Source organism: Geotrypetes seraphini, chromosome 1 (genome assembly GCF_902459505.1).
Source record: "Geotrypetes seraphini chromosome 1, aGeoSer1.1, whole genome shotgun sequence".
Classification (NCBI taxonomy): domain Eukaryota; kingdom Metazoa; phylum Chordata; class Amphibia; order Gymnophiona; family Dermophiidae; genus Geotrypetes; species Geotrypetes seraphini.
The window spans coordinates 271,849,002-271,868,310 of NC_047084.1; the positions used below are offsets into that span (position 1 = coordinate 271,849,002).

A 19,309-nucleotide genomic window follows, 5' to 3' on the forward strand; every position below is an offset into this window, starting at 1 on the left:
TGCCATATATCCCCTGATGTACCAATTTCAAGACCTTATATTTTATATGAAATTTGACAGGAATATAATGGAGCTTCTTTAGCATAGGTGAGATATGATCAAAATGTGATCGTCCCATTAATATACGTGCATCAGGGTTCTCTATTACCTGTAATACCCTAACCCGTGCCTGTTATTCCCAGATATAGAGCATTGCAGTAATCCAATTTGGATAATAACATACTCTGTAATACTTCACAAAAATCCCATTCAGTAAGTATAGTCTTCACTTGGCACAACATTCTGTGAGCAAAAAACGCTTTCTGTACAACCTTTGTCATTTGGGCATTCATTGTCAATTTTGCATCCAGTATATACATGTATATGCGTAGGAGTAATCTCTTATTGCTTATGTCCAGGTTATTTTTAATATACACTACCTTGGATGAATTTGAAACTCGGAGATACTTTTTGGAATTGTAGAGCTATGTCCTTGAGAAATGAGGCTGAGATCTTCATACTGTATGTTGTGAAATATACATTTAAGGTCATAGTAACATAACATGTTCCTAATGTATTAAGCATTTTCCCATAGACTGGGAGAAAATCTTTGATGAGTTAGGCCCTATGATGCTGATTCATATTCATGTTCATTTTTTTTTTTTTTTAATGTACTGATTATTTGGTTTTCCATGACATGGGTAGCCTAATGGGAGAATCAGGGGAGCCTGGTTCAAATTCCATTGTGGCTTCTTGTTACCTTGGGCAGGTCATTTAAATCTCCATTGCCTCAGGTGCAAACTTAGGCCCCTTTTTATGAAGCCGCTTTAAGCTTTTTTATCACCAACCATGGCAGTATTAGCTGCGATGCTCATAGGAATTCTATGAGCATCTACCGCCATGGCCTGTGAAAAAAATAGCCTAACCCAGACTGGGGGGGGGGGGTAGAATATGAGCCCAATATGGAGGTGGAAAATACTTGCTGTACCTGAATGTAACTTGCCTTGAGATAAAGCAAGCGCTAAATGCATATAAATAATAATAAAAATAATGGTAACCTACATAACTGCTAATAGGGGTTACCATACTCATTAATTTCTGCTGTCCTGATTATATCTAAGATTTTATTTTGGTTTTAGAATAAATTATCTTTTTGAACCTAGAGCTCACAATAAGTTAGTCATGTGCACAAGTTACTTCCCTGCCCAAATATCTAACTTGTACCCCAGGCAGTAGAAGATAAAGTGATTGGCCAAGGTCATAAGGAGCATCAGCAAGAGAAGCAGAATGCATAGAAAAAACTGCCTGAGTTTTAAAGTCAGGTGCCATCTCTAGCACTATTCAAATCTAAGCTAAAAGCTCACTTTTTTGATGCTACTTTCAACTCCTGTGTCCATTCTATCATTGTCTGCAAGAGCATCCCCCCCCCATGTCCTGTCTGTCCAAATTAGATTGTAAGTTCTTCTGAGCAAGGACCATATGTCGCACGTTGAATGTACAGCTCTGCATACGCTTTTCAGCACTATAGAAATGATAAATAGTAGTAGTAGTAATTTTAACTGGATTCCCAGGTTCTCGACCTGCTGTTTTAACTACTAGATCATCCCTCCAATTAGAACATTAAAATAGCACATGTGAATCCGTCTTAGTATTTTATTCATCGATACCAATTTTTTCTAGATCTCCTAATAAATCATACGATTTAACAATTTTATTTAGTAAAATGAAGTTTCTCTGGTATCTCAACAGTCTAGTTAAGTGGGAGGGGGAACTTTGTGTGGTCAGTATTGGTTGCCATTGAATATCTTAGGAAAAAAATTATTTTGCTAAAGTATCAGAGGAGAAGACTGATTAAAATTGATCCCTGTGATTGGTCATTGACATATTGAACTCCTGATATCATAAGATGAGAAAAGGATACATGCTAAATGTAGCAAAAGCTTTCTTTCTTTGTCTTTAAGGAATTGCAGTATGTAATGTGCCAGCTGCATCCGTGGAAGAGACAGCGGATTCTACAATGTGCCACATCTTGAACCTATATAGGCGAACCACCTGGCTTCATCAGGCTCTACGAGAAGGCACAAGAGTTCAGAGTGTTGAGCAGATTCGAGAAGTTGCTTCAGGAGCTGCCAGAATCCGAGGGGAGACCCTGGGAATCATTGGGTTAGGTATGTTTATTTTCATTAATATAAATCTAGATAGGTGGATGTATATATACATGGTGTTTGAAAAAAACGGGACCTCCCAGCATTTTTCCAAATAACCCAAAAACAAATGAATTATTATTTTAAAAAAAATATTACTGTTATTGACAGGTGTTACTGCAAGATGCTGTTAAAACTTGGTTATCATTTAGGAAGCAAACATTAAGATCCGTTGTAGCAAAATGGTGTATAGTGAGAAAGATAAAGCTGTGATTAAATTTTTGTGACAAAATAAAGTATACGAGCCAAAGGAGTTTCCTAATAAAGGTTGGACTAATGTATTTTCAAAGGTCCTACTAAATGTTTAAACAATTACAAAGTATTTTGAAACTGTGTAAAGGGTCCCATTTTTTCTAGACACCATGGGCTGGATTTTACAGACGGCGTTATCTGCAGCACCTCTAAAAACGGCACCAGTTGCATGTCAGTCATGCAACGGCGCCATTTGTAGAATCGTGGCCATGGTTTTGAAGGCCTAAATTTCCAGCACCTATGATTGTCGTGTCTCATGTCTATGGAGATGCCTAAGGTCGTTTCTGGTGTTAACCAAGCCTACTTTGACCTTAGATGCTTTCATAAATGGAATCATGGTGTTGTTTTTGGAGGCACCTATGTTTTTGTTTTGTTTTAATAATTGTTTTAATTGCTTTTAAGCAATATGGTCAATTACAATGCCAATTGAAAGCAATTAAACCAATTAAGTTAGGTGGTGGTAGGGCGCCTACTGCTACCTAACTTACAATGCACTTTCAAAAATTTGGGCCCATATGTAGACATAAACACATACGTATAGATCAGGGGTCTCAAAGTCCCTCCTTGAGGGCCGCAATCGGGTTTTCAGGATTTCCTCAATGAATATGCATGAGATCTATGTGCATGCACTGCTTTCAATGCATATTCTTTGGGGAAATCCTGAAAACCCGACTGGATTGCGGCCCTCAAGGAGGGACTTTGAGATCCCTGGTATAGATAGATATAGATATATGAGTTTGAGAAGGGGAGGGGGAGGGATTCAGGTTGAGCTTTAGGAAGCATGAGGGAATGTTGACTATCCTACCAAAAGATGGCACTGGTGTCACTTAAATTCTAAATTACACAACCCAAAAAAGACCCAGTTACACTCTCAGCAAATGATCGATCTTATAGAGAGGAAAAGGATCTCAGAAACCTGCTCAGAACCATCAGTACTCAAAAGGTCTGACTTATTGCTTACAAATTTCTTTTTTTTTATAATTTCTTTATTCATTTTTTCATATTACAACAAGTGTATCAGAAAAATTTATATGATCTTATAAATACACACTTGATTTACCTTCATGAACACTTTAAGTGCAACATATCATATTTTATAATGTTCTAAATAATATGTAATTCATTTAATACTTATTGCTTACAAATTTCAATCACTGACCCTGAAAAACCTCTCATGATATTTAATGTACAGAGAATACGTTCAAATGTGATTTCTAATTTTGGGGAACATTCAATTTTCAAATTTGAAAAATACCATCTGGCTCACATGACATTCTTAGATCCAGAGAAAATTGAGCACTTATCTTGATCCACTGCTTACAGCTCAAACCCAACAAGACCCGTTTCACTGGTGATATCAGCTTCATCAGGGGTCATGATTAAATATTCTGCATCAATTCTATAAAACAAAAATCATACATTAGTGCTGGCTAACAGAATTCACCACAAATTAATTTAAAACCTTATGCTCACTTAATGAGAATGCCAGTGACAGCTTATAGCAAATAGCAATTTAATAATGGCACCTGGATCAACAAAAACTTTGTCTGCGCATTAAGGGTTCATCTGTTCATCTAATATAATAAAACCCTAAGCCGCGCATGCGCACTCCCACCTATGTGCTCCCATTTTCTGTGAGCTGTAGGGCACTGCAGGTAGGAGTGCACAAGCGCACAAATCTCTCTCTCTTTCTCTCTTCCCCCTGAGGCGGATGTTGGCCGCGGCAGTTGTCGGCAGCTGTAGGCCACGGCGGCTGTCAGCGGCTGCAGGCCACGGCGGCCGAGCACGGAGCCACCAGCAGCGGGTGGCGGTCAGCTCGAGAAACCCCTGACCTACAGGCCGGGCCGAAGTTTAAAGTACTGAGTGTAGGAGGGGCAGGAGAAGCTAGAATGAGGGAAAAAATGATGGTGCACAGGGAGAGGGAATGCTGCGGCTGCTGCACAGGGAAGTAGGGAAGGAGATAGGAAGAAAGACACAGGGACAGGGGCAGGGAGAGAGACAGAAAGAAAGACAGCGGTAGGGAGAGAAACAGAAAGAAAGACAGACATATATTCTAGCACCAGCGGGAGGAAGGGAGACAGAAAGAAAAGAAGAAAGACACAGGGACAGGGAGAGACACAGAAAGACAGACAGACAAAGGGGGCCAGGGAGAGAGACAGACAGAAAGAAAGACAGCGGGGCAGAGAGAGAGACAGAAATAAAGACAGATAGACAGACATATATTCTAGCACCCGTTAATGTAACGGGCTAAAATACTAGTGTGTTAATAATAGCGCTATACACCCTGCTAGCTCCTTTAGCCTACATTAATCGCCTAAAATAGTACTCTCACTGTCCAGCTAATTTTCATAAATAGATTTATTTTATGCACACTGAACATTGCACTGTCAGATGCTACTTTTCACCACATACGCTGAACCTGCACGGAAACTGCAAGGCTGATTTATAGAAGCTGGATTCTTCCCATGCGTTTTAAGAAATTTTGGCACATTTAAATACTAGCTCCTACCGCATGCACTGGTCACCTAAAACTTTAAATGGGCTAAAAAACATGCGCTAATACTAATTGAATCCTGATTATATAAATGCTCTTATCATTCAGCAGTCTACACATTTAGAATAATCAGCCATTAGTGGTGATAATAACACCTAACTTATTTCCCCCAAAACCAACCTGAATCAGCGTTTCTACATGCACAGAATGTCCTGCTCCAAGGCATATATAGATTTTTTGAAAGTGTGTGATTTGGGCAGCCCTTTTCAGGAGGAATTAAGGGAAGTTCTTTAATCCCCCACTGTGTTTTGCTCCCTCAAAATTGATAGTGCAGAAAGATTACGGCCTCTGTGCTTAATTGGAGTAGGGAATGACACGGAGACAACGTTTATCCTTATCTCCGCAAACTCTCTCTAATCACATCCAAACAAGCCTCAAACAGTTATGCCAGCAGAATGCTACATAGAAAGTTCATGCTAACAGAATACCTTGATCATACAAGCAGAACAGAAATGCCAAATACATAATAGCTGACCAAAAATTATAAGCATAAATTAAACCAAAGTCCCAAGAAACCACACCTTCTATATAGTCCAACACCAAAGAAATAGAAAGAGCCATTTCCTCCTATACTGTGCAAAATATAAAGATCACTCAAGCCGGGTGTTAAGAGAGTACAGCTAGGGCAACTGCCAGAGAGAGTCCTAGACCCACTGGAAGCTGAAGATGGCATGGCCTGGTGTTCCCTCCCAAATTTCTGCCCTGGGCCTTAGCCATGTGTTAACACCAGCACTGGCAGGACACACATTTCAAATCTTGACATATTCTAATCACAAAATAGAAAATAATTAATTTTTCTACTTTTTGTTGGCTGGTAATTTTATTGTTTAAATCTTGTTGGTCCTAGGCTCTGGTTTCTGTTTCGTGTTATCTTCTATTAACTCACTCGCCACGGTCTCCTGCTCATTTGACATTTCTTCTTTCTCTGTACTCACCATTCATCTTCCATCTCTTTGCCCTCTCTGTGTCCCCTATATTTCCTGTTTAGCATCGCCCTCCCCTGTGTCCATCACCCACATAAATCATCATCTCTGTGTGTTTTTAGCCTCTCCCCCTGTGCCAAGCATCACTCCTCTGTATCCTTATGCCCCCTGTCCAACATTTCTCTTGTTTCTATACTTCCTCAGGTCCAGCATCATCCATCTGTGTCCACATACCCCCAGGACAGATCGGAAAAATACTTAGAGTACCTGATAGAAAAAATTGTACACTGCCCTGAACTTCTCCAAGATAGGGCAGTATATTAAGTGTCAGTAAACATAAACCCTCTCCCATGTCTGGCTTTGCCCATCTGTGGCCATGTACCATCCCCATGCAGCACCTCCCTTGGTATCCTTTAAAGAATGGAAAAAAAGGATCCAGATGAAGAAAATATAAAGATACATAAGTACTTGAAAGTTAGATGCCAAGCATTGATAAAAGAATGCTAATAAAGAATATGAAGAGAAACTTGCCAATGAGGCAAAAACTCATAGTGCAATAGGGATGATATGCTGAACCATAGGGTTGTCCATGTGTGCTCACGAGCATACTACAGAAGATGTTAATCACAGCTTTTCAACTCCTCCTCCTTCTCTCCAGTCTCTGATGCCTACTTCAGTTCTTCCTTCTGCAGATGAGCATGACGGTGTTATTCTGATTTGCTTCTTTTATTTCTTTATTATTTTGTTTGTTTTTCATTTTTTTCAATTGTTTGCATTTTTACGCAGCTCAAGGGATTCCTGTGCCTATTTGGAGATGAGCAGACTTTAGTCTGCTGCTGGCAAGTGTATCCTTCGTGGACCTGTGTAGCCAGCCAGAAGATTTGTGGAGCTCAGAGTTCTGGGCCCTCAGCACTTGTTCACTTCCTTGACTTGGTCAGGAGCTTAAGTGCAGGTTGTAAGACATCCCTTGGGACTCTTAGGATGCCGGTTGCAGTTTTGCCTTCCCCTTCATCTGTGTATCCATTGTGGTCCGGGGGGGAGGGAGTAATAATAATAATAATAGTTTATATACCGCAGGACCATGAAGTTCTATGCGGTTTACAATGGTTAAAAGATGTTACAAATTAATTAGAATTAACAAGGTTAGAAGCTAATTATTAACATCGCTACAGGCTCAGTGCGACTAAGCTCCAACTGGCAGCCTGAATATCTCAACGTGGCAGCTGACCGTTGACTTGAGGCAGAGAATCCCTCCAGATCCATCTACACTTTCAAAGAGCTGAAGCAAGCTGCAGCACAATTTCCCCAGCACATGGTCTGTGAGTACAGTCTGTGACAACCTATGGGGAAAACCAGGGGGATCTGAAAACTGCCTTTTGACTGTTTCTGCAGTTAGGTCTTTTATCCCCACCTCCTCTAAAATCCTATTTTTTGACGTTTTTAGTCAGCCCTGAAGTATTTTTTAGCCATTTTGGGGCGCTAAAATGCTGCCGTCAAGGCCATCTTGGATTTCTCAGACTTCTTTAAAATACCTTGTTTTGCCTCAAAATTGATAGGGATTAAGTCCTTACACCCTTATATCTTATATCATGCTTTATTTGCACTGGATGGGTGGCATGGGATGGAGTAGTGGGAGTTTCAGGCTTTCCTGTGACACCCGGACATGAGGATCCTAGTCACAGATCCTTGGGAGACCTCCGAAGATGGATAAAACCATGGCTCAGGAATTTCAGAAAATGTTTGCTATGCCAAAGGTGGATTCCCTGGCAGCCTAGGTGACTAAATGCACTTCCCTACCAAGGGAGGGAGACATAGTTATAAAGGATCCGCAGGACTACAGAGTGGATATGGTCCTCAGGAGACAGTTTTGAGGCTTTAGCTTTAAGGATTAAGACTGCAGCTATATCCTGTTTTGTGGCATGTGCCTGTGATTCTAGGTTACAAAATCAGAGACTGATAGACTGAGCCACTAACTCAGCTTGTGTTGGCAGGAATAGACTACGTGGTAGATGCTCTTTATTATATAATTTGAGCAGTTTATCTGATGCTTCTCCAACTGCAGTCTTCACTAGAGGGCAAAGCAGTCCGAGTCTTCTCTGACAATGCCACTGCAGTGGCTTATGTCAACAGGCAGGGAGGTACCATGCACGCTCTGCTCCAACAGGAGCAGAAATACACCTGCAGACTATCTCAGTGGTGCATGTGATCGGAGTGGACAATGTTCAAGCCTAAAAAGGTTAAGGCCCCTCCCCAGTGCATCCCACAAAGCACTTGGAAGGGACAGGCCCGCCATTCAGAGGAAGGTGGGCCCACTGGCCAGCTGGAGGGAGGACCCAGCTGGCCGGCCATCGCACAAGGTTAGAGGAAGTGTCTGGGGGGGTTAGGGGGTGTCTGGATAGGTGTGGAGGTAGAGGGGTGCCCGGGGGGGTGGTAGATGTGCGGTTTGTCAGGGGTTCGGGGCTGAATGGGGTTCGGGGGTGTTTGTCTGGCAGGACGGATTATTTCAGCAGAAAGACATTAGATCCGTGAGTGTGGACATTGTCCCTGAAAGCGCTCCAGGCCATTGTGAGACCATAGGGTTGGCTGACATTCAACCTCATGGCGACTGCAAAGAACAAAGAGATGGATTGGTTCTTCAGTTGAAGATACAAACCCGAACATGCAGAGCCAGACGCCCCGGTTTAACCTTGGCCAGAGATCAGGCTACTGTACGTGTTTCCCCCCTGGCTCATGATAGGCCCCGTGATCCACTAAATGGCACATCACATGGGAACAATAGCTCTTGTAGAACCAGATTGACCCAGGCACTCATAGATCTTGTACAACTACAAAGGAATAAAATCTCGGATTCCAAGTGCATCCAGACTTACTCTTGAAGGAGCTGATTGCCCTAGAACAGGGGTGTCAAAGTCCCTCCTCGAGGGCCGCAATCCAGTCGGGTTTTCAGGATTTCCCCAATGAATATGCATGAGATCTATTAGCATATAATGAAAGCAGTGCATGCAAATAGATCTCATGCATATTCATTGGGGAAATCCTGAAAACCCGACTGGATTGTGGCCCTCGAGGAGGGACTTTGACAGCCCTAGGCTAGAAGATCCAGAATGCTTTGGTCTTACAGCCAATGGCATAGTAAGTGGAGGTGCCAGCACCCCTTCTCTTCCCCCTGCTGTACGTGCCCCTTGCCTTCTCCTGTACCTTTTTTTTACTTTTCTCCAGCAGGATCAACATTGCTGCCCGCCTTGGCATCGGCACACACTCTGATGTCACTTCCTGGTGACGTATCTAGGAAGTGACGTCAAAGGGCGAGCCGACACCAACTTGGGCATGCTGCTCACGTTGGAGAAGTTAAAAAGATACGGGAAATGAGAAGGGGCACCCGTATGTGACAGGGGGCACAGGGGAAGGGGTGCCACCGCTCTAGGCACCTTTTACCCTCGCTATGCAACTGCTTAAAGCATGGCTCTTGAGCGTGCAGCACTAGTCCAAAAAGAATACTCGGAAACAGTCATTGCTACCCAGAGCCATTGAAAGAATTCAAATATGAAATTGCTGATCTGCTGTTAGTGATATGTAGCCTGTCGCTAAATTAGTACCAGAAAATTGGGGGGGAGGCAGGACAATATTACACTGATTTTTTAAAAGGGTTCCAGGGGAGATCCAGGAAATTACAGACAGGTAAACCTGATTTCGGTGCTGGGCAAAATACTGGAAACAATTATAAAAAATAAAATTGTGAAACACATAGACAAATATGGTTTAATGGAACAGTCAGCATGAGTTCCGGCAAGGGAGGTTTTGCTTCACCAATTTGCTTGACTTCTTTGAAGGTGTGAATAGACATGTGGATAAAGGTGAGCCGGTTGACGTAGTGTATCTAGATTTTCAGAAACCTTTCAACAAAGCTCCTCATGAGAGGCTATTGATCCGTTTGTCTACAATCAGCTTTCTTTCCAGCCCTGGCTCTTACAGGGACAGGCTACTGGAAAGGTAGTAATCTGGCAGTGCCAGGGGCAGGTTTAAACTGGGTAAAGCTTTCATGCCTATCCTTTTCCTGCCATTCCTCATCTGATGCAATCTCTCTGTCTAAGTAGTAGTCAGCTAATTCTGTAGTCTGAGTTTCAACTTGATCAGCTCTCCTGCATCGGGGTTTAGTGAATTTCCTCCCCATCTTTGGAACAAAACCAGAAATTGAATTGGGTTTGTCCCAGTACTGGGGCCAGTGCTATTTAAGATATTTATAAATAATCTGGAAATTGGAACAGTGAGTAGTAAGAATGTTATGATGCCTCTATGATGCGACCTCACTTTGAATATTGAGTTCCATTCTGGTCATTAATCATCAAAAATAAATATATATATATGTAGCGGAATTAGAAAAGGTTAAAGAAGAGTGATCAAGTTGATAAAGAGGATGGAACTCCTCTTGTATGAGGAAAGACTAAAAAGGTTAAGGCTCTTCAGATCAGAAAAAAGATGACTGAGGGGAGATATGATTGAAGTCTACAAAATCCTGAGTGGTGTAGAACGGGTATAAGTGGATCAATTTTTTTACTCCATCAAAGATTACGAAGTCTAGAGGACACTTAATGAGGTTACAGTGAAATACTTTTAAAACCAATAGAAAGAAAAAATTTTCACTCAGAGCATAGTTGAGCTCTGGAACGCATTGCCAAAATAGTAGTAGTAGAATATGTAGTAAGAGTTTAACGTAGCTGGTTTTAAAAAAGGCTTGGACAAGTTTTTTGAGGAAAAATCCATAGTCTGCTATTGAGACAGTCATGGGAAAAGTCACTGCTTGCCCTGGAATTAATAGCACCAAACACGTTGAAACTTGTCACACACTGTTACTAAGGTTTGATGCGCCACTTCCTGTAGATACCTGCATTTCCGTTGGATGGCGCTCAGCAGCAACATTCACCGTATTTTTTTTTATTACACATCATATACCAGCACTGTAGCTAGTGTAAATCTCCATATCTAGTTGTGAGCTAAAATACATGTAAACTATAATCTAATATATACAATCAGGCATCAATCATGGTGTGCACTTTTCGACTATTCTAAAAGAGGTTGTTTACATGTGTAAGTGGCTAAATCACAGCCATTTGCTCACTTTTTTGCTGCCTACAACTAGATGGCTTCTATAGGATTACTCCCGCTATGTACTGTATAAGAGGTGCCTCTGACTATATGATTAGCATCATTGAATATATTTGTTATTATAGATGCCAGTGCAAGTGTTTAAACTGCTCATAACCAGCCACCCCCTCAATCTTTTTATTGTTGTATAGAGAATTGCTAACAAAGTATTGAGAAATGTAAAAATAAATGATTGTAAGCTCTGCTACTCTCTCTTTCTTGTAACTGAGTAATGGTGTAGCCGTCTCAACTAATTACCTGTCACAATTTTTGTGTTCAGTATCTTGCATCTGAATCTCAAAATGAATGGTGAACAAAGGAAAAGAGAGAGAAGTGTTCTTAAATTATGAGAAGCATAATAAATTTCAGCATTATTCATTTGGAAAATTAAGGATAATTTCCTAAATTTGTTTGAAGGTTGATGTCAATTTTGCTAAATCTGAAATAATCACATTTGACTAAAACTATATAAGCAGGTATCAGAGAGTACTTTATAGAATGGGTGTTTGTCTTCAGTAGAATAACTGCATGGAATAATAATTCAGCATATTTGGGAATAGGGAGTGAGTAACTTTAATATAGCACATCAGTAGATGAAGAGCATGGTAATTAAATGCTGTCTTATTTCAGAAAATGGCATTCAAGACAAGGTTGGATAAGTTCCTACTGGAACAGAACATAAGCAAGTAAGGCTAGACTCTAATAGGGCACTGGTCTTTGACCTAAGGGCTGCCACATGAGCGTACTGCTGGGCACGATGGACCATTGGTCTGACCCAGCAGTGGCAATTCTTATGTTTCCTCAAAGGCATTCATTTCCATTTTAACTTACTAGTTTCTCTGCATCTTCTTACATGAATTTCCCAACCAGGTGATATTTCAACTTTATGCCACATTTCATATATATAAGTGGTACCTCGGTTTACGAGTGCACTGGTTTGCGAGTGTTTTGCAAGACGAGCAAAACATTTGCAAAATCGGCGCCTCGGAAACCAAGCGTGGCTCGATTTACGAGCGCCCCCCGTGATCCAGCACCCTCCCCCCCCGCAATCTGGCACCCTTCCCCCGTGATCTGGCATCCCCCCGCCGCGATTCGGCACCCCCCTGGACGCAATTGGGCACCCCCCCCCCCCCGCCGCAATCCGGCACCCTTCCCCCGTGATCTGGCACTCCCCCTGCCGCGATCCGGCACCCCCCCCGGACGCAATTGGGCCCCCCCCCCCCCCCCCCGCCGTGATTGGGCACCCCCCCCCCCCCGCTGCTTCTTACCGTCATCTGGGTACTGGCACCGGCATGTCCTGTGCTTGGTGCCGGTGCCCGAAGATCGGCCTCCTCTTCTGCTGGGCCTTGAGCATCTGCGCATGCTCAAGGCCTATGAGTTCACGTTCTGAACGTGAACTCGCAGGCCTTGAGCAAGAGCAGATGCTCAAGGCCCAGCAAAAGAGGAGGCCGATCTTCGGGCACCGGCACCAAGCACAGGACATGCCGGTGCCCAGATGATGGTATGAAACGGCGGGGGGGTGTACCGGATCACGGCGGGGGGGTGCCCAATCGCAGCGGGGGGGGGGGGTGCCGGATCGCGGCGGGGGAGGTGCCCAATCGCGGGGGGTGCCATATCGCAGGGGGGCCTTCGGGGGGAGCAATGCCGGTTCTCGTGGGAGGGGAACTTATCAAAGCGAGTTTCCATTATTTCCTATGGGGAAATTCTCTTTGATAAACGAGTATTTTGGATTAAGAGCATGCTCCTGGAATGGATTATGCTCATAATCCAAGGTACTACTGTACTTCCCAAGTAAGTCTTCCCTGCAGCTTTCTGTGCACATTTAGCATGATGCTTAGATAAGGCTTAAATATTTCAAAGAAATTATAATTTCTGTGAAGTATAACTTGATTGGCTGGACTGCAGCAGTGGCGTACCTAGGGTATGTGGCACCCGGGGCCCATCATTTTTTGACACCCCCCCGTGTAAAAAAATATTTTTTGTAATGACCATGAAACGGAATAAATGGTCAGAATAGAAACAGGCAGTGAAAATTTTCTTATATTCCAAACATAACATAAATTATGTCTGAATTGTCATGACATCAGAAGTACATATGGAGTAGTTGCAGGTGATGCTTGGGACAGTTCTGATTGTGTTAGTTCGGTTTTATGTGTTTTTTGAATAGAAGGGTTTTTATTTCTTTTTGAAGGTTTTGCAGTCTGTGGTCGATGTCAATTGGTTGTAGAGTTGGGGGTCGAGTGTTGCAGCTCGAATGGCTAGGAGGTTGTCGAACAGTTTTTTTCTTTTGACGTTTTTGGTTGGAGGGTGTGTGAATGGTGCGTGAGTTCTCCTATGTCTGTTTGAAGTGGATTGAATTATTTAGCTGAAGAAATTAGTTACCCCCTCATCCCACACACATTAATTCTCTTCCATTTTTGTTCCCATTGTAAAAAACACTGATAAGTTCCCAGAAAAAAAATGCATTAAAATAAGAAGTGAAAACAAAGGCCCCTACAGATGAGAACATAACATAAGAATAGCCTAACTGGGTCAGACCAATGGTCCATCATGCCCAGTAGCCCATTCTCATGGTAGCTAATCCAGGACACTAATACCTGGTCAAAAACCAAAGAGTAGCAACATTCCATGCTACCGATCCAGGGCAAGCAGACACTTCCCCCATGTCTTAATAACAGATTATGGACTTTTACTCCAGGAATTTGTCCAAATCTTTCTTAAAACCAGCTACACTATCTGCTTTTACCATAACTTCTGGCCACTTCATTTTTAAGTTTAGATCTTTCCTTTCAAACAGAGACCTTGCTAGATGTCAAATACAGCACAAGGTAACTTCACATGGACTTAGCTGTGCAGGAAATGTGAATCTCCTCATACACACACCATATAGTGCAAAAATGTGCAAAGGTCTGTTTTTTTCTTTCGATCACTACATAGCCTAATGCCACACAAGCAGCGCTGTTACAAACATATTCTGTAGGTCAATGCTAAGGATAACAAAGTTTCCTTCCTTGGACCAGAAGGAGATAAACCACTGGAAGAGATCCCAAAACAACACCCAAAGACCCACTCAGTGTGTGAACCAGTTGAGTGGAGTGGACTAACTGGGGGGTGGAAATGGGCCCGGAGTTTGCTCAGCAGAATTTCCCAGACCACTTCTTCCTCTCAACACATTGACACGCTGCCACCATCACCACTAGGAACACCTCACTGGGTAGGCCAGCTATGCTATAAACTTTATAAAACACATTATTATATTTTCTTATAAAGCACATATTTTAACTGAACTCTCTGACATCCTCAGCCTTTCCATTCACAAAAATAGAAGGAAGAAAAGTTCCCATTTCCTGCTGTCTCATGTCCCCGGCCTATACAATATTTTTTTTCTGCAGACTCTTCAAAAGTCTGACCAAATCCTCGTTTCACTTGCATTATAAAGTACTGAGGATGCCATCTCTCCCCAATCCCAGGTCCTAAAGTCTAAGACAGTAGCGCAAACTAATGCTGCCAGATATAGGAAAAAAATTTTTGATTCGATTCAGCCCTATTGAATTGGTTTTTCAATTAGATTTTCCTGCCCAGTTGGGTGATTTTTTTCAAAACTCCTGGTGGGTTTTATAGCTTTTTCACCCCCTTTGGCTTCTCCTAACCACACTGGCGCTGTGGTGTAAATAAAATAAAGAAACAAAAAGGACTTTTCCTCTCTCTGTTAAATCCTAGCTCACGTTTGCAGTCCAACACCAGCTCTGGCAGGATACACATTTCAAATCTGACATATTATAATCACAAAACAGAAAATAAAATTAATTTTTCTACCTTTTGTTGTCTGGTTATATTTCAAATCTTGTTGGTCCAAAGCTCTGGTTTTCTTCTGATAACTTGCTTGCTAGGGTCTCCTTCTTTCTTCTTTCTGCGTGCTAACCATCCATCTGCCAACTCTGTCCTCCCTTTCCATTTCCCTTCACAGAAAGTCTGGTATCTTTCCTTTTTTTCATCTCCCTCCACAGATCCACCTTTTCTTAAATACCCTTTCATCCGGCATCTCTCCCTCCTTCCCCACCACCCCAGAGTCCACCATCTCTCCCTTTCTTTTCCTAATTACCCTCCTATCCAATATCTCTATCCCTCCTCCACACCATCCCTTGTGTCCAATTTCTCTCCCTTTCTGTTCCTTCCCTCCCTAAATCCCATGGTCCATCATCTCTCTCCCTCTCCTCTATTTTCAGACCCATTATTTCTTCCCCCCCCCCCCAATGTTTGGCATATGCACGTCTCTTTGAACACCCCCTTCCCTCCGTGTACTTCTAAATCATGGTCCCCCCCAAAGGCCTGTCCCCCCTTAAAGGTCTGCCTGTCCCCCCTTGAAGGCCTGAACCCCCCTTGAAGGCCTGTCCAATCCCCTTGTAGGCCTGTCCCCCCCTTGAAGGCCTGCCTGCCTGTCCCCCCCTTGAAGGTCTGCACCCCCCGAAGGCCTGTCCCCCACTTGAAGGCCTGTCCCACCCCCTTGTAGCTTCTCCCCCCCCTTGAAGGCCTGCCTGCCTGCCTTTCCCCCCCTTGAAGGCCTGCAACCCCTTGAAGGCCTGCACCCTCCCCCGAAGGCCTGCACTCCCTTGAAGGTCTGCACCCCCCCGAAGGCCTGTCCCCCCCTTGAAGGCCTGTCCCACCCCCTTGTAGGCCTGTTCCCCCCTTGTAGGCCTGTCCCCCCTTGAAGGCCTGCCTCCCCCTTGAAGGCTTGCACCCCCCTTGAAGGCCTGCACCCCCCCTTGAAGGCCTGCACTCCCTTGAAGGTCTGCACCCCCCCTTGTAGGCCTGTCCCCCCTTGAAGGCCTGCCTGCCTGCCTTTCCCCCCCTTGAAGGCCTGTCTCCCCCTTGAAGGCCTGCACCCCCCTTTGAAGGCCTGCACCCCCCCTTGAAGGCCTGCACTCCCTTGAAGGTCTGCACCTCCCCTTGAAGGCCTGTCCCCCCCCTTGTAGGCCTGTCCCCCCTTGTAGGCCTGTCCCCCCCTTGAAGGCCTGCCTGCCTTTCCCCCCTTGAAGGCCTGTCCCCCCCCCTTGAAGGCCTGCACCCCCTTGTAGGTCTGCACCTCCCCAAAGGCCTACACCCCCCCCGAAGGCCTGCACCCCCCCTGAAGGCCTGCCTGCCCCCCTTGAAGGTCTGCACCCCCCCCCCGAAGGCCTGTCCCCCCTTGAAGGCCTGCCTGTCACCCCCTCCCCCTTGAAAGCCTGCCTGCCTGCCCGCCCGCCCCACCCTGAAGGCCTGATGCCCCGACCCAACCCGAAGGACCGCTCGCCCCCCTGGCCTCCCCGCACCACCTATGAAGCAGCCGCAGCAGGATCGCGAAGTCAGCGTCAGCGATCCCTGCGCTGCTTCCTGCGCCACGGTCCCGCCCCTCCTCTGACGTCAGAGGAGGGGCGGGATCGCGGCGCAAGAAGCAGCGCCTAAGCAGCGCAGGGATCGCTGACGCTGACTTCGCGATCCTGCTGCGGGCTGATTCACAGGTGGTGCAGGAAGGTCAGTGGGGCGAGCGGTCCTTCGGTGGTGGTGGGGGGACTGAACGGCAAGGCCGGGAGCACCCCCTTAGGGCTGGCACCCGGGGCGCACCGCCCCCCCGCCCTCCCCTTGGTACGCCACTGGACTGCAGTGATACTGTAAAATCTCCCAACAGTAGTACTAATGCTCGTTTGTTTGATCCAACTCCTTCCACTATGATATATTGGAGAACTAATACAAGTCAGACTTCTAATACCAGTCTATTCAATTTCTTTATCTGCCATCAGTATCTGTTGTTTAAATAATTACCTATGAAATGCCCTTTTAGGTAAAGGAGAATATTCATTGTGAAAGGAGGAGGGTAGCTGGTAGAACTGTAGTCACCCTAACTCTCATTAGCTGAGGTGGAGACATGTTAAAAAGGAGGTTTTCATCTATAATGTGGTCAGTGTCCAACATTTCACCCAGCTTTCTTTCAGGGTGCTTTATATGCATGAACCTTGTAGAGAATGACATGGAGATAACGTTTGTCCCTATCTCATCCCTGAAAATACTGTCTGAACCCATCTGTACAAGTCTCAAACAGTTACAATTTTATGTTTAAATTGTTTTGTTAAAGTATGAAAAGAAACAATTACATTTCCTCCTCCATATTCGCAGGTTTGGCACTCGCAACTTCAATTATTCATGTTTTTTATCCCCCCCCAACACAAACCTCGTCACAACTTTTTAAACCCTCCACAACTTACTTAGGATTGACTCTGACTCAACCCCGCCTACTTCCTGCCTCCTAGACTCCTCCACAACTTACTTAATGCCAACTCTGACCTATCCTCGCCTCCCAGACATCTCCACAACTTACTTTTTAAAGCCTGTAGGTCTAGCGGTGAAGTGGGGCAGGAGTGATCTTACGTTCCTGCCTTGTGCAGAGCCACAAACAAAAATGGCTGTCGTGAGTTCCCACTGTAGTCTCACGAGATTACGGGAACTCGTGGCAGCCATTTTTGTTTGTGGCTCTGCATGGGGCAGGAGCATAGGAAGATCGCTCCTGCCCCACTTCACCACTAGTCCACCAGGCTTTAAAAAATAAGTTGTGGGGGTGGGTCAAAGTCGACCCTAAAGTTATTCACAAATTTTTCTTATTTGCGGGTTGGCTCTGCCCCTCTCGAATATGAAAAAGGGAATGTATTCTGTATAACTGTCGTTTTCTAAATCATAAACAATACAGAACAAGATTCAGCAAAGTCCTGTCTCCCCTCCCCCTCACAAATATCCCCTCCACTATGAGGAAAACTAAACAAGCCAAATTACTACAGAATGCTACATAGAAAATTCATGCTAACAGAATACCTCTATGTCAAACACAAAGAACACAAATGCCAAATACATAACACTGACCAAAAAAGATAAATGTAAATTAAACCAAAATCCCAACACCAACGAAATAGAAACCATAATCCCAACACCAAAGAAATAGAAAGATCCATTTCCTCCTATACTGTGCAAAATATAAAGATCACACGTACCAGGGATGGTGTTAGGGGAATGCAAATCTTGTACAGTCCCACTTTATTCTGGGACCAATGGGTTATTTCTGTCTACCCGCCAGAACCTTGTAGGAAGCCTCAAACTTTGGAGACATAAACCCCTCCCCCTCATACCTCATCACTCTGCAAGCTCCTCAGTCTTCCTTCCTAAAAGCCAGCCTGTAGGAGCTTATCTTTTGGGCTCATGTTTCATTTGGCGTAATTTCAGTATTTTCCATTTGCGGTTTTCACCCTCGTGCTGTGGAGGTTCCCTACAGGGACATCCTTGACTGTGGGAGATTGCAGAGCTTTGGAAAAAGACTGCTTCTAGGGGGTTCCCTGCTTGTCAGTAAGCCCCCTGGACAGCCTGCACATCAGATCGGGCCTCAGGGATGGTTTCCTTGGGAGCTTGCTCACCCCAGTTTCGTCCACTAGTGGGTAGAGTGCAGGATGCGTGGTTCCATGGAGGCGTACCCAGAATCTGAGCCAGACTGCATTCCTTCACCAGGTGTGCTGTGTGGCGTGTCCAAGGATGGCAGAGGTGATTGGCCGTGGAGGTCAGGCCAGTTGGGCAGTCAGAAGTTTCAAAGTTCAGCTTTCTAGCAAGTTGAGGCAGAGGATCCCCCTGTGAGCTGTTTCAATTCTATCTGCATGTTTTTTTCCTGTCAGCACATGTTTCTGTGAGTACCAGCTAACAGCTTGAATCAGAGATTTTTTTTTTGGGGGGGTCTTTAAAAAGAGGGTTTTAGGTGGTTTCCATGCATGCCCTCCCCCCTCCCCCAAATAAATCCTAAAATCACTGTTTTTGAGGGTTTTCTGTGGTTTTCCCAGGCTATTTTTCAGTTGCTATCTTGGATTTTTCCAGATTTCATTTTAAAGTTACTTTTTATACTTGTCAGCTTCATTTTTGAAAGAAAACCACATAGATGACCTCCCCAGGGCAGGATGTCTTGATTCATACCTCATTCGCGGTGGATGGCTGTCAGATGCGCAGCCGTATTCCACATGCGCTGCAGCCCATGAGGGGTGAGAGATTTGCCTGGATTTGATTCCTTCTACCTCCCTGGAGGGTCTTCTAGCACCTTCTGTTCTGACTCTTGTGAAAATGGTGTTGGAGGCTCCTGGGAGTGTGCAGGTGATGCTACAGTGAAATGCAAGCGCATCTCGGGGGATAAATCTGGTAAATCCTCCAAATAGTCCCCAACTGGAGCGCAGGGGTTGGCTCCCACCACGGATGGG

General features: G+C 44.4%; 1 protein-coding gene across 22 annotated transcripts in view; it reads left to right on the forward strand.

Annotated features, from left to right (window-relative positions):
• The window catches only part of CTBP1 (C-terminal binding protein 1), a 646,630-nt gene that overhangs the window by 529,432 nt on the left and 97,889 nt on the right, over window positions 1-19,309 (forward strand). For all 22 annotated transcript variants that reach the window (XM_033951334.1, XM_033951361.1, XM_033951324.1 and 19 more), the window contains one exon: window positions 1,941-2,147. In XM_033951334.1, the coding sequence (XP_033807225.1) occupies window positions 1,941-2,147 (207 nt within the window). The remainder of the gene's footprint in view (window positions 1-1,940; window positions 2,148-19,309) is intronic.